The 12,800-nt window shown below is 42.0% G+C and overlaps 1 protein-coding gene across 8 annotated transcripts in view; it reads left to right on the top strand.

The window, feature by feature from the left end:
* adgrb1a (adhesion G protein-coupled receptor B1a) overlaps positions 1 to 12,800 on the top strand; it is a 219,380-nt gene that overhangs the window by 175,384 nt on the left and 31,196 nt on the right. For 7 of the 8 annotated variants that reach the window (XM_075464672.1, XM_075464667.1, XM_075464670.1 and 4 more), the window contains 5 exons: positions 3,463 to 3,565; positions 3,649 to 3,799; positions 3,891 to 3,960; positions 4,253 to 4,319; positions 11,281 to 11,366. In XM_075464672.1, coding sequence (XP_075320787.1) covers positions 3,463 to 3,565; positions 3,649 to 3,799; positions 3,891 to 3,960; positions 4,253 to 4,319; positions 11,281 to 11,366 — 477 coding nt within the window. Of the gene's footprint in view, positions 1 to 3,462; positions 3,566 to 3,648; positions 3,800 to 3,890; positions 3,961 to 4,252; positions 4,320 to 11,280; positions 11,367 to 12,691; positions 12,752 to 12,800 lie in introns of all 8 variants that reach the window. The other variant, XM_075464669.1, reaches the window with a different exon arrangement.

Genomic DNA, 12,800 nt, shown 5'->3' with positions numbered 1-12,800 from the left:
GCTTGTGTAAATTCTGATTGACTATTGCAGGCCACTCAGTTACCTTTGCTGGCTTATCTTTGGATCTGCCACAACCTTCAGCAGCCTCCTGCTACAAGAATAGAAAATCTGCCAATTGGCTCCTTTACTGCAACACATACACTATATTGCCAAAAGTATTCACTCACCCATCCAAATAATTAAATTCAGGTGTTCCAGTCACTTCCATGGCCACAGGTGTATAAATCCAGGCCCCTCAGCATGCAGACTGCTGCTACAAACATCTGTGAAAGAATGTTTCGCTCTCAGCAGCTCAGTGAACTCCAGCATGGTACCATGATAGGATGCCACCTGTGCAACAAGTCCAGTGGTGAAACTTCCTCTCTGCTAAATATCCCACAGTCAGCTGTCAGTGGTGTTATAACACAGTGGAAGCCATTGGGAACGACAGCAGCTCAGCCAGGAAGTGGTGGGCCAGGTAAAATGACAGAGCGGGTCAGAGGATGCTGAGGCTCATAGTGCTCAGAGGTCGCCAATTTTCTGCAGAGTCAGTCGCTACAGACCTCCAACCTTCATGTGGCCTTCAGATTAGCTCAGGAACAGTGCGTAGAGAGCTTCATGGAATGGGTTTCCATGGCAACTGCATCCAAACCATACATCAACCAAGTGCAATGCAAAGCGTCGGATGCAGCGGTGTAGAGCACGCCGCCGCTGGACTCTGGAGCAGTGGAGACGTGTTTTCTGGAGGGACCAATCACGCTTCTCCATCTGCCAATCTGATGGAGGAGTCTGGGTTTGGCGGTTGCCAGGGGAACGGTACTTGTCTGACTGCATTGTGCGAAATGTAAAGTTTGGTGGAGGGCGGATCATGGTGTGGGGTTGTTGTTCAGGAGCTGGGCTTGGCCCCTTAGTTCCAGTGAAAGGAACTCTGAATGCTTCAGCATACCAAGAGATGTTGGACCATTTCATGCTCCCAACTCTGTGGAAACAGTTTGGGGTTTGCCCCCTCCTGACGTCATATTAAACTCTATGGATTAAGAATGGGATGTCACTTAAGGTCATATGTGTAAAGGCGGATGAGTGAGTACCTTTGGCAATATAGTGTATATCAGCTAATGATGCAGGTGCTATCTGGGGGATTAAAGGTCACAGGTGTCCAGCTCAGGCTGGCTCACTTGTCTTTTACACACTGAAATTCCTCCAGATTGCCTCCGGGTTGCAGATGTGGCAGAATGTGCCAATTCTTTCCAATCTCTCTTTGACGAAGAAAGACTTATCTTTCTCCGGACAGTGATTTTTGACCAAGTTATGATAACAATCGCAGTTTCACATTTGTCTTTTTTAAATAAAATTGTATTATTATTATCATTGATATTACTACCCATCTATTTTCTGGGTCCATATTTGATCAATCATTGCATTTTTCTTTTATTCATTTCCATTGTCTATACTGTAGCATTTTCTTCTGATATGGGGTTGTGGAAAAATATAGCAGACAGATGCTTTCGGTCTAAGTCTAAGAAAAGAAATGTGTAAGCAGAACCTGGCTGCAGACTGATACGTTGCAGTGGGAGTGATCACGTCTCATATGAACGATGCATGAAGCTGCAGAGGGTTCTAACACCATGAGAGTTGAGACATGCTGAACTGGCAGCTGGCAGTGGTGGAATGTAACGGAGTATTTTTACTTTGTTACTTTACTTAAGTAAATTTTTCCGTATTTGTACTTTACTTAAGTAAAAATAATATTGCATACTTTCGACTTTTACTCCATTACATTTTGCAGCTATTATCTATACTTTATACTCCACTACATTTCTACAATATGTGTTGTTACTCGTTACATTTTATAAATGCAGTTTCGCCATAATGTTGCCTACACAAAAATATGTTTAAACCAATCAGGTGGCTCTGTCAGCTTCAATGATAGCAAAGCGTGCGTTTGGCAGCAGCGATAGACTTGCCTCCTCTGTCAATCTGTTAGCCATTCCGGGTCAGAGGAGGAGGACTACTTTGGCCTGATGAAGGGAAATGTCCAGGAAACCTCTAGACAACTGGATGCCTACCTGGCAAACCATGGACGCCCTCAAGTCAGTGCCCACAGTTGCCAATTTGTCCCTCAAGATCAACACCCCGTTGCCTGCCTCTGCGGCTAGTGAACGGCTCTTTAGTACGGCAGGGGACATTTTTTTCTGCCAAAAGAGGCAGACTAGGCTCAAAAAACTTTGAAAACCAGCTCATGATGAAATTAAACAAAAAGTTATGTTAATGCAAATTTGGCTCTGTATGGCACTTATACGGCCATGTTCTTGTGACAGCCTTACTTTTGTCTGCCTGGCAAATTAAATGCCTTGTCTTGAGTTACGCATTATTATGATTTTTTTCTTTTCTGCAAGTTTAACATGTTGTTTATGATGTTTTTTTTTTATGTGCCAACAAGAAACTACAGAAAATAGGCATTCAATTAAATAAATGATTTAAAGGTATATCATGTTGTCTTTATGGGTTTGTCTTTATGGTATTATCTTTGCAGATAATCCCTGGTAGATAACTTGTCATCAGAAAATTGTTAGTTAGAGTGTGAACAGTATTACAGAGGGTAAGCACAGAGGGTATTATAGAGGGTAAGCACAATCAGTACACCAACCTTTCCAATGAACAAATGTTGCTTATAGTTATTACTAACAGCGACTTCTGTAGAAGCTTAAGTATTACCAGTAGCTATACCTGCATTCTTCATCAAAATGGCCTAGACATTGAAAGACAACCAATAGCGCGAGTACTTTTACTTTTAATACTTAAAGCAAATTTAAAAGTCAGTACTTATGACTTTTACTTAAGTAGGATTTTTGATGGAGTACTTCTACTTTTACTTAAGTATATATTTTGCTGGGTATTTATACTTTTACTTAAGTACTACAGTTCAGTACTTCCTCCACCACTGGCAGCTGGAATGGTTGACCATAATCTTTTTTTCTTTTAATTGGCTCTGTATGAATTGGACCAATCTGGAATTTAATGAATTTGATTTGATTGGATAATGATTGTATAAGAATGAATTGGATTCTAATTTGCTTGAATTTGACTGTATCTTTGAAGTGCTTTGAGATGACATTGATGTGATTTGGCGCTGTTTAAATAAAACTAAACTGAATTGAATCAATGATTTCTATGATTTAGAGCAGTGGTCTCAAAGTGACCCGTGAAAGGGCCGGTGTGGCTGCAGGTTTCTGTTCCAACCCTGCAGCAGCACAGCTGACTTGTTTCATTCAATCAACTGAACTGTCAGCATTGAAGGTCTGAACGTCTTAACCAGTTCAGTTGGTTGAATGAAACAAGTCAGCTGTGCTGCTGCAGGGTTGGAACAGAAACCTGCATCCACACCGGCCCTTTCACAGATCACTTTGAGACCCCTGATTTAGAGAATAGCTTTAAATATAAGGCCTGACCCTGGTTGTAAGAGTTACTTTGATCTTCCTGCAGGTACATTCGTTCCGAGCGCTCCGTCATCCTCATTAACTTCTGCCTCTCCATCATCTCCTCCAATGCCCTTATTCTCATTGGACAGACACAGACGAGGAATAAGGTAAGAACCAACCGGAAGCTCTGTCATGTGTCCACAGTGATGCGCCTTGCATACCTTCATTAATACCAGCCCTGTTTCTTCAGGTCTTATGCACCCTGATTGCAGCATTCCTTCATTTCTTCTTCCTGTCCTCCTTCTGCTGGGTTTTGACGGAGGCATGGCAGTCCTACATGGCTGTGACAGGCCGCCTCAGGAATCGCATCATACGCAAGCGTTTCCTGTGTCTCGGCTGGGGTGGGCTTCCTCATTGCTCCTCACAACTTGTTCTTCTCTTCTGGCTTCTCACTTGCTCTGTGTTAACATCCACATGTCTGTTTCCTCACAGGTCTCCCTGCTCTTGTTGTAGCAATCTCAGTGGGATTCACCAAGGCAAAGGGATATGGAACACCCAGCTAGTAAGCACGTTTTCATATGGATGTACCATTGTGTACCTCTTCACCTTTAACTATTAATGATAGGATATTGTACATGGGTGGATGTTTATGTTGACAGCATAATTAACCTCTCTCTTCCTCTGTTTCATCTATTTTTACTATCCTTATTCTTGTCATGCATACACTTCTTTCACCATGTTCCTCCTCGATACGATCCTCTATGTTCCTGCCCCTTCCCTGCCTCATTCCTCCCCCATCTTCACTTCTTCTAATCATTCCTCTCCACATCTGCGTCTTCCTGCTCCTCTCATAGCTGCTGGCTGTCTTTGGAAGGAGGTCTTCTCTATGCATTTGTTGGACCTGCTGCAGCTGTAGTCTTGGTATTTTCTCTTAATCTCAAGTCTTTGTTTGTTGGCTGTTAAAAGTTCACCATTTGCAGTAGCTTCCATCATGTAACAGACACCTTTAAGTCTGCATGTTTGCATCCAGGGTCTATGTTTAAGAATATAAATATATAAATATATATATCTATATATCTATATTCACCATTTAATAAAACACAATGTCAGATGGATATAAAGACCGAACCACAGAAGTTTAAATCACATGATTGAGCTATTTTATGTTAATGGTGGTACCTTGTTATAATTTATATGTTTTCATGTTGTTTTGTTATCTCCAAAATACTGACTGGGTTTAACTGTAAACTAATGAATCTCAAAGCTGCTAATGTAGCACACATCCTGCCCCCCACTCTTCTTTACTTCCTGGTTACTTGCCCCAGCCTCCCTCTGAAGCAGTTCTCTTTGCTTCCCCACCTTCTCTCATTACTTATTTCCTTCTTAACTTGTTTCTATTCATTATGAATACTTAACTCCTCTTTTGCTTCTCTACTTCTCCCATAGTGTTTGTCCATTGTTCTCCCAGCGCCCCCCCTCCTGTTTCCAGTCTTTCTCTTTTCCTGGTTTTCTTGTCTCTATATTTCTTTACTTCTGGCTCACTTCCTTCATCTACACCTTGCTTCGGTGGACATCTTTCTTTTTTGCATCATGACTCCTTCTCCCGCTGCTGTTTGCTTTTACCCCACATCTCTCTTTTCTTCCAGGTGTCTTCCATTCTTTAATTGATCCTTTCCTTTGTCGACCTGTTTTCTGTCCCCGCTTATTTATTTTTATTCTTGCTTCTGTTTTTTTATTTTGCTTCATTGTTACCCTCCTTTAGTTTCTATTGCTAGGATGTCTTTATTTCCATCTGATACATTGGAAGCCTTCATTTTTTTTCACCTATTTGTCTTCCCAGAAGTACTGTCTGGCTTTTTCTTTGACCTTACTTAATTGGCCCTGAAGACTTTATTATCTATTCAAACTCTGTAAAATCTCTTCATGTATTTCGAACTTGTTTGGTTGTATTAATATCTCTGCATCTGCTCAGCGAAAAACAGAATCAAAATCAAGGAGTTACCTTCAGTATAGTTCATATGATACCTGTATAATTATTAAGTAAGCTTTTTTTATTTGTACGCTCACTCAATGGCTAGAAAAGGTGTTCACCCCCTTTGGCATTTTTCCCGTTTTGTTGCCTTACAGCCTGGAATTAACATTGATATTATGGGGGTTGGGGGGGTCATTCAATTGATACAACATGCCACCAACCAGATGCAACAGGATAGGAAATGTGTAGTATTGTGAAGCAGATAATAAAAAAAGAACCAACAGAAGGTCAGGACTGTTTTTATGAACATGCCCCATCTCACCACGGGGGTTTCTGCCCATTCTGCACAGCCAAACTGCTCCAGCCTCTTAGAGTTGGATGGGTTGTGCTGGTGTACAGCAATGTTTAAGTCACGTCACAGATTCTCAGTTGGACCAACACAATGGATCGTTTCCCTTTAAACCACTAGAGGGTCGTTGTCCTGCTGGAAGGTGAACCTACATCCCAATTAGGGCTGAACGATTTTAAGAAAAAATTTAAATTGCGATTTTTTTGACAGAGCTTGCGGTTTCGATTTCAACCACGATTTATTTGTGCATAGCAAACTTTTAAATGCGTCTTTGGTCACTGTGTTTACAGTAGGGCTGACAGCAAATAATCGATTGGTCGTTGGTCGACCAAAAAAATTACCAGTCGACCAAATTCCATTGGTTGATTGGTGGCAGGAAGAAAAAAAAGCCGCGTCTCGTCAAAGGGCTTCGGGACTTTTAATTTGAAGGGCGTGACAAAGGAAGACGTCAAACAAATCAAAACGGTAAATTCGTGTTACAAGGACAGAACGATCAGTTTGCGCGTAACCCGTCCTGGGATAACGTCCAAGGAGTTTGTTGCGCAGGGCACACTTTGCAGCTGTGCATCAATGCGGCTCTTAAAAAAGATCCCATTTGCCGTGTCATAGCAGCTGCCAGATGTCTTGTTGGACATTTTAAGAAAAGTGCCAAGGCTACAGCGGCTCTCACTGAAAAACAAATACAACAGAACGTCGTTGAACACAAACTCATCCAGGATGTCTCCACGAGATGGAACTCCACTCACTGCATGTTGGAGCACCTTCTGGAACAGAGGTGGCCGGTCACCGCTGTACTTTCCGACCCCGTTACCACACACAGATCACGGCCGCGCTGTCATCCTCGCGCAGCAACAGGTGACGTCCAAATCGCGGTCAGAATGTTCAAACTCCGCCTGTCTTTCTGATTGTTTTTGTGACACATTCAGAATGTCAAAATCTGAAATAATTTGCCCGTGTAAAGAGAGGGCAGACTTGAAGCACCCGGCTTGTGCGCTTGTAAAATTCTGCTTGTCAGCCAATGGTCACTAACGTCGGGTTTTTTCTCACTCTCCGCCCCATCCACATGTAGCCGGGTATCTGCTAAAACGAATATATTTTTCTACGTTTGGACCTGTCATCCACATGAAAACGCATCATAAACGAATATTTTTAAAAACTCCGGGCAAAGTGGAGGCTATGTACACACGTAGCCGGGTATTTTTAAAACCGAATATTTCCCCCCCTCCGTTTATAAAATAATTTGTATCCACATTACCTCGTTTTCGAAAAAAACACCTTCCACACATAACCGAACATCTGCGTTTTCACCTGTCTTGACAACCCAAATGCATTTGCTGTTTTGCGTAATCTGCCCTCGTCAGCTAAATAATAAAGTGTGCACGCAACATTTTTGAGCACACTGACAGGTGATCGCATGACAGTGGACTGCCCCTCGATATGAGGACGTAATAATTCCGACAGCGACAGGAGTGAGGACCGGGACATGCGAAATTGTCACGCCATTCCTCTGGGAGTACGACTTGGGCGTGTAAAATCAAGGCAGTAAACAATAATAACCACCACAGTTCTCAAGGCATCCATGCTTCTTCAGTAAACAAAGGTCGCACGTTTGACGTCAGAGCAGATTTGTTGTTGTTTTGGCGCATATTGTGACGTTCGAAAACGCAAAACTCCGGTTATCTCTGTCTACACGCAGCTGCATAAACAGAGTTTTCAAAAATCTTCACTTTGCCCGGAGTTTTTAAAAATATTCGTTTATGATGCGTTTTCATGTGGATGACAGGTCCAAAGGTAGAAAAATATATTCGTTTTAGCAGATACCCGGCTACATGTGGATGGGGCCGAAGATTTTTGAAAACTCTGTTTATGCATTTGCGTGTAGACAGAGATAACCAGTTTTGCGTTTTCGAACATCACAATATGCGCCAAAACAACAACAAATCTGTTTTAAAGTCTAAAGTGCGACCTTTGTTTACTGAAGAAGCATGGATGCCTTGAGAACTGTGGTGGTTATTATTGTGCAGGCGCTGTTTACTGCCTTGATTTTACACGCCCAAGTCGTACTCCCAGAGGAATGGCGTGACAATTTCTCATGTCCCGGTCCTCACTCCTGTTGCTGTCGGAATTATTACGTCCTCATATCGAGGGGCAGTCCACTGTCATGCGATCACCTGTCAGTGTGCTCAAAAAAGTTGCGTGCACACTTTATTATTTAGCTGACGAGGGCAGATTACGCAAAACAGCAAATGCATTTGGGTTGTCAAGACAGGTGAAAACGCAGATGTTCGGTTATGTGTGGAAGGTGTTTTTTTCGAAAACGAGGTAATGTGGATACAAATTATTTTATAAACGGAGGGGGGGAAATATTCGGTTTTAAAAATACTCGGCTACGTGTGTACAGAGAAGAACTGAGCAGTCAATTGATTTTTGTGTAGGCTATAGGCCTAGTGTCACACAAGGTTACTCCCAGCCTTAGTGGTAAATGCGCATAGATGCGGCAGCCGGGCATTAAAGGTAAATTTATTTATTTAATTTTTTTTTTTTTTTTTGGGGGGGGGGGGGGGGGGGGGGTTGATTATTCGATTAATCGGAGTAAATGACGACCAATGGTCGACCAACAAAATCCTTGGTCGTGGACAGCCCTAGTTTACAGACACCATGTCCTTCGATATGTAAGTCGTTACGGCAGCGGTAATCTCCTTGTGTCTTCGGTTAGTTCTTTCATAAGGCGTCACACTGGCGAACGATGATGTTATTGTTGGCTGTTTTGCCGAAGTATCGCTGCTGCTTGATGTTTCACGACTCTTTTTCGGCATGCACTCCTCATACAAGTTCAGGTGGTGAACTCTCAAGTGGTGATGTAAATTGGTGGTATTGCCAGCCGATGTAGCCACTTTTACACGACATGTTTGGCACAGCACCTGTTTCTGGTGTTCATCAGTGGCCTCAAATCCAAAATACTGCCAAACGACCGACGTGCTGTTTTTCTTTGATATTAATTTCGTCGGCTCTGCTTCTGCTCCCGCTTCAGCCATGCTTGAAATTGAATGACGAGCTACACACTGATTGGGGTGGAGAACACGTCATCTGGTCACGCGCAGCCTGCAGCTTTCTGATTGGTAGCTGACACAGAGCCTTGGGCATTCATGTGAAATTATCACTAAACGTCAATGGAAATTATTGACGAAATTATTATTATTATGCACCAAGAAAAACCGCAGCTTTGACGATCCCAAAATCATGTTGTCTAATATCGCGATTTTCGGTCGAAAACGATAGATCGTTCAGCCCTAATCCCGATCTCAAAGCTCTAAAACACTCTGAAAACTAAAACAGATTTTCTGCAGGAACTCTTCTGTATTTAGCACCATCCATCATTGCCTGATTTCTGACCACTTTCCCAGTCTCTGCTGATGAAAGACATCCCCACAGCATGATGCTGCCACCGCTGTGCCTCACTGTGGGGATGGTGTAGAGTTTGCCCCAGATTATGTGTTTTCCATGAGACCAAGACGAGGGATTTCAGTCTCCCTTGACTAGAGGACTTTCTTTCATATGTTCGGGGAGTCTCGAGCCCTCCTTGGCTGGTCTTTGAGTTCTGCTGAGTGGCCCTCATTGGGCAGCTTTGTTGCCACATTCTTTCTGTTTTGTGATGATCGATCATTCTTTAATGATGATGCCCCATGCGATTATCAAAGATTTGGATATTTCTTAAAGCCCAATCCTGACTTGTACTTGTACCCCCGCCCATTCAGATGACATGTTCTGGCACAAACGAAAAGGGAAATAAGGAAAAATGCAAAAGGGTCTGAATACCTATGTGAGCCACTGGATGTCTTGGCCATATGAAATAACAAATGTTAGTTTCAGTCCCATTTTACTCAGACATTACAGGTCAGATTATCTTTTGTAACAAAGTAGAGCTGAATATAAATGTACCTGCTGCTCCAAATGCAATGTCCATGGATTAAGTTTAATAATTCAATCCCAAGATGTAACAATATAGAAGATAATGGGCTCAGCAGCAGTTGTAAACCAGGATAGAACACCCATAGCACAGTAATCATCCCACTGTGTCATAGCTGCTGGATAAGTGGCAAAGAGAATGAGCCTTTTTTAAATGTCAAAATAATTTGACATATTAGTGGTCATCTCTCCAGCTCTTATGTTCAGCCTGGAACAGAGTGAGGCTGCCATCACAGACGGAACGTTTGGCAGTGAGACTGTGTCCTGGTTCTGCCAACCACTGGCAAAGCTTCCATTAGCCAGAGTTCCAGTGGTTCACATCTCAGTTCTCCATTCCCGTCATTCCCCCAGTCAGAAGCTTATCGGAGACGTCATTTCTGCTCCAGCTGCTTCTCTGATGAAGAACCAGTGTTGATGTGCAGGCTGCAATCACACTGGAGGCCCCGCTCACTTTAAGCCGAGACACTACAGGTGAATAGGGTAATATTTTAAAATAATAGATATCACCATGAAACTTCCTCAGTCGATTACTTATACAAGTATGAAAAAAAAATGTATTACAAGTTTTAGAAATTTGTATGTTTAATTGTGCAAATTAGGCATTATCTCATTAAATATGCGCACATTTGCATATATTTCCAGAAGATAGATCTGAACATATGATAAAGCCAGGTGCAAAATTCTTTTTTCATTTTGTTTACACACAAAATTAAAAGAAAATTACAGAGGGATTTCAGGATATCTGCTTTCATTTCCTAGGAAATCAAAATATACTGCCCATAGCCTAAAAAACATCAATTTTCGCCATATTGTTTTATTATAATGTCACATAAATCAGGCCAGGAATGATTTATCAACAAATCCTTCTGTAAATATCTTCAGAATACTGCTAAGTGTATAAATGAAAAGTTTGGTGTTAGTAGGTGCTGCATAGGCTGAGATATTGATACTGGAAAAATACAAAAAACTGATTTTTAGAAAACAGCATTTAAAGATTTAAATAGGGGAATTCATTTTGGTAAATTTGGGCGAAACGTACTGCCGCGATTAAACAAAATGTGATGAAATAAACATTTTTATTTATGTTTTGAAATAACACATATTGAAGGAGTAGACTGGCCCAAAATCTAAAAATTGACCACTGCATGAAATCACTGATTTTGCCTGCCGTGTCTCGCCTTAAGCAGCATCAGAACCATTTGTACTAAGAGACTTTTATAGAGGTGAATTCTCAGGGCAGGAACATTGTAGGAATCACTGGAAAGATAACCCACCACCGCTGGTTTCACACAGCTCATTGTTTCTGTCTGATTTGGTCTCTCAGCACATTCTTTTTATTCAAAAAGTGTTTTGTATTTCAGCAATTCATTCATTTAAACTGTTTTCTTATCTCCCATGCTTCATTCCAGGCTTGCCACTAAAGTTTAATACGTCATAGCACCCTTTGGTTTGCATGGCATGTGCACGTGATCATTTTGCCGTGATGTGCATCATCCCTGTTGCCTCCCGCCACCCTCACCATCAGCAGCTGTATGTTCTGAAATCGTGAAACTGCCTTTGCTGTGCTTTAATCCTGTGCCTCTTCTCTTTGGCAGGTTAACATGGTTATTGGAATTCTCGTTTTTAACAAACTGGTGTCCAAAGACGGCATTACTGATATGACACTAAAGGAGAGGGCGGGGTATGCCTTATATCACACATCCATTCTACACAGTGACCTATAACCAGCCTGACTGCTCATGGGGGCGGGACTATCACAGTCTTTGGCTTCTTCTTTAAAGTTGTCCATGAGCATCTAACTCTGGGAAAATGTTGCAGTGTGACTGAATACATCTAAAATAAGAAAGCACAGAGTGATGCATCTTCTCACCAAACATATTGTGACTGAGCTAAACGGACGACAGAGCACGGAGGGCTGGCTGGTTATTGGTCCTGCACAGACTGAGCAAGATGATGACTCATCTCATTGCTTTATTTTACATTTCAAACTGTGCCGTGTTCTCCTTCAACTGCTCTTTGTTTGCAGGTGTTGCTCTTGGTGTAAAGTTCTGTAACTCCATCTGTCTTTTTTCTCTTGTTTGGTTGTTTCTGGTAAGGGGAAGCAGGGCTAGAGAAAGCACACAAGTGAAAAACATTGATTTTTCCTGCTCTAACTCCAGCTTACAGCTTGTTTTTTTAATGATACGGTCTAACATCTCAGTAACTACTTTGTGTGTATAATGTGAGATAAAAAACAAGTCAGAATAAATGACAGTGATTGTACTAAACTGTAATATTTTTTTATTTGTTGTGGTAATTAGGGAATTAGTCCAACAGCCGAGTCTTATTCTAACTGGTGAGGGGCTGATATCAGCCTTTTCTCAGAGAAACACTCCAGCATTTTGTTAAAAACTATTAGGTATCGCTGAAGCCGAAAAGTTGTGAAGTTTTATGGTTTTATTGGTTTTATTTAATTGTATGTGTTGAACAGAAAACACTTTGAGTTAGGAGAAACTATTTGGGAAAAATACACCTCCCAACAACATCAAAGAATGGCATATTTGCAATAAACCGGCCAACTATGGCTACTGGAGCTCAGCTAATAGCTCTGTCAGTGGGACACATCTGCACCGTGTTTCTGGCAACATGTGATGCGTGTCAGATGATGTGACACAGGCAGCCTCCTCCTTCCACTACCAGACTGTCATGGAAAGCATCAGGCAACATCATAACCAAAGTGCTGGAGCGTTCCTTTGAATGTTGGATATAATTAGAATTCAAGAAGAATTCTCTGCACACTAAACACGTCCATGTGTTTGTCAGTGCAGGTCAGACAGCGGGTCCCTGCTCCCCTTTACTCTCCAGGCCGTTCTGTCTCCATTGGCATTGTTGCTGCATTCAAATGTTCTTTTCTTTTTCTCTCTACAAAATGTTTCCTTTCTCGGGTGAGCTGTGTTCAGCTGTGCTCGCTTTGTTGTCTGAAATGTCATGTTTGAGTTTGCACAGAATCCCCTCTCTCTCACTCAGGGCTCTCCAATCAGGAACACATCAGTCTCAGAAGCCCCCTCCCATCTCATCAGTGATTGGGTAAAAATATCTGCCCATCCCGCTCTCCTCTTAATGTATGGCTGCTCGC

Source organism: Odontesthes bonariensis, chromosome 5 (genome assembly GCF_027942865.1).
Source record: "Odontesthes bonariensis isolate fOdoBon6 chromosome 5, fOdoBon6.hap1, whole genome shotgun sequence".
NCBI classification, from domain to species: Eukaryota; Metazoa; Chordata; class Actinopteri; order Atheriniformes; family Atherinopsidae; genus Odontesthes; species Odontesthes bonariensis.
The sequence above is the reverse complement of the archived record's forward strand: the minus strand, read 5'-3'. Positions and strand labels throughout refer to the sequence as shown.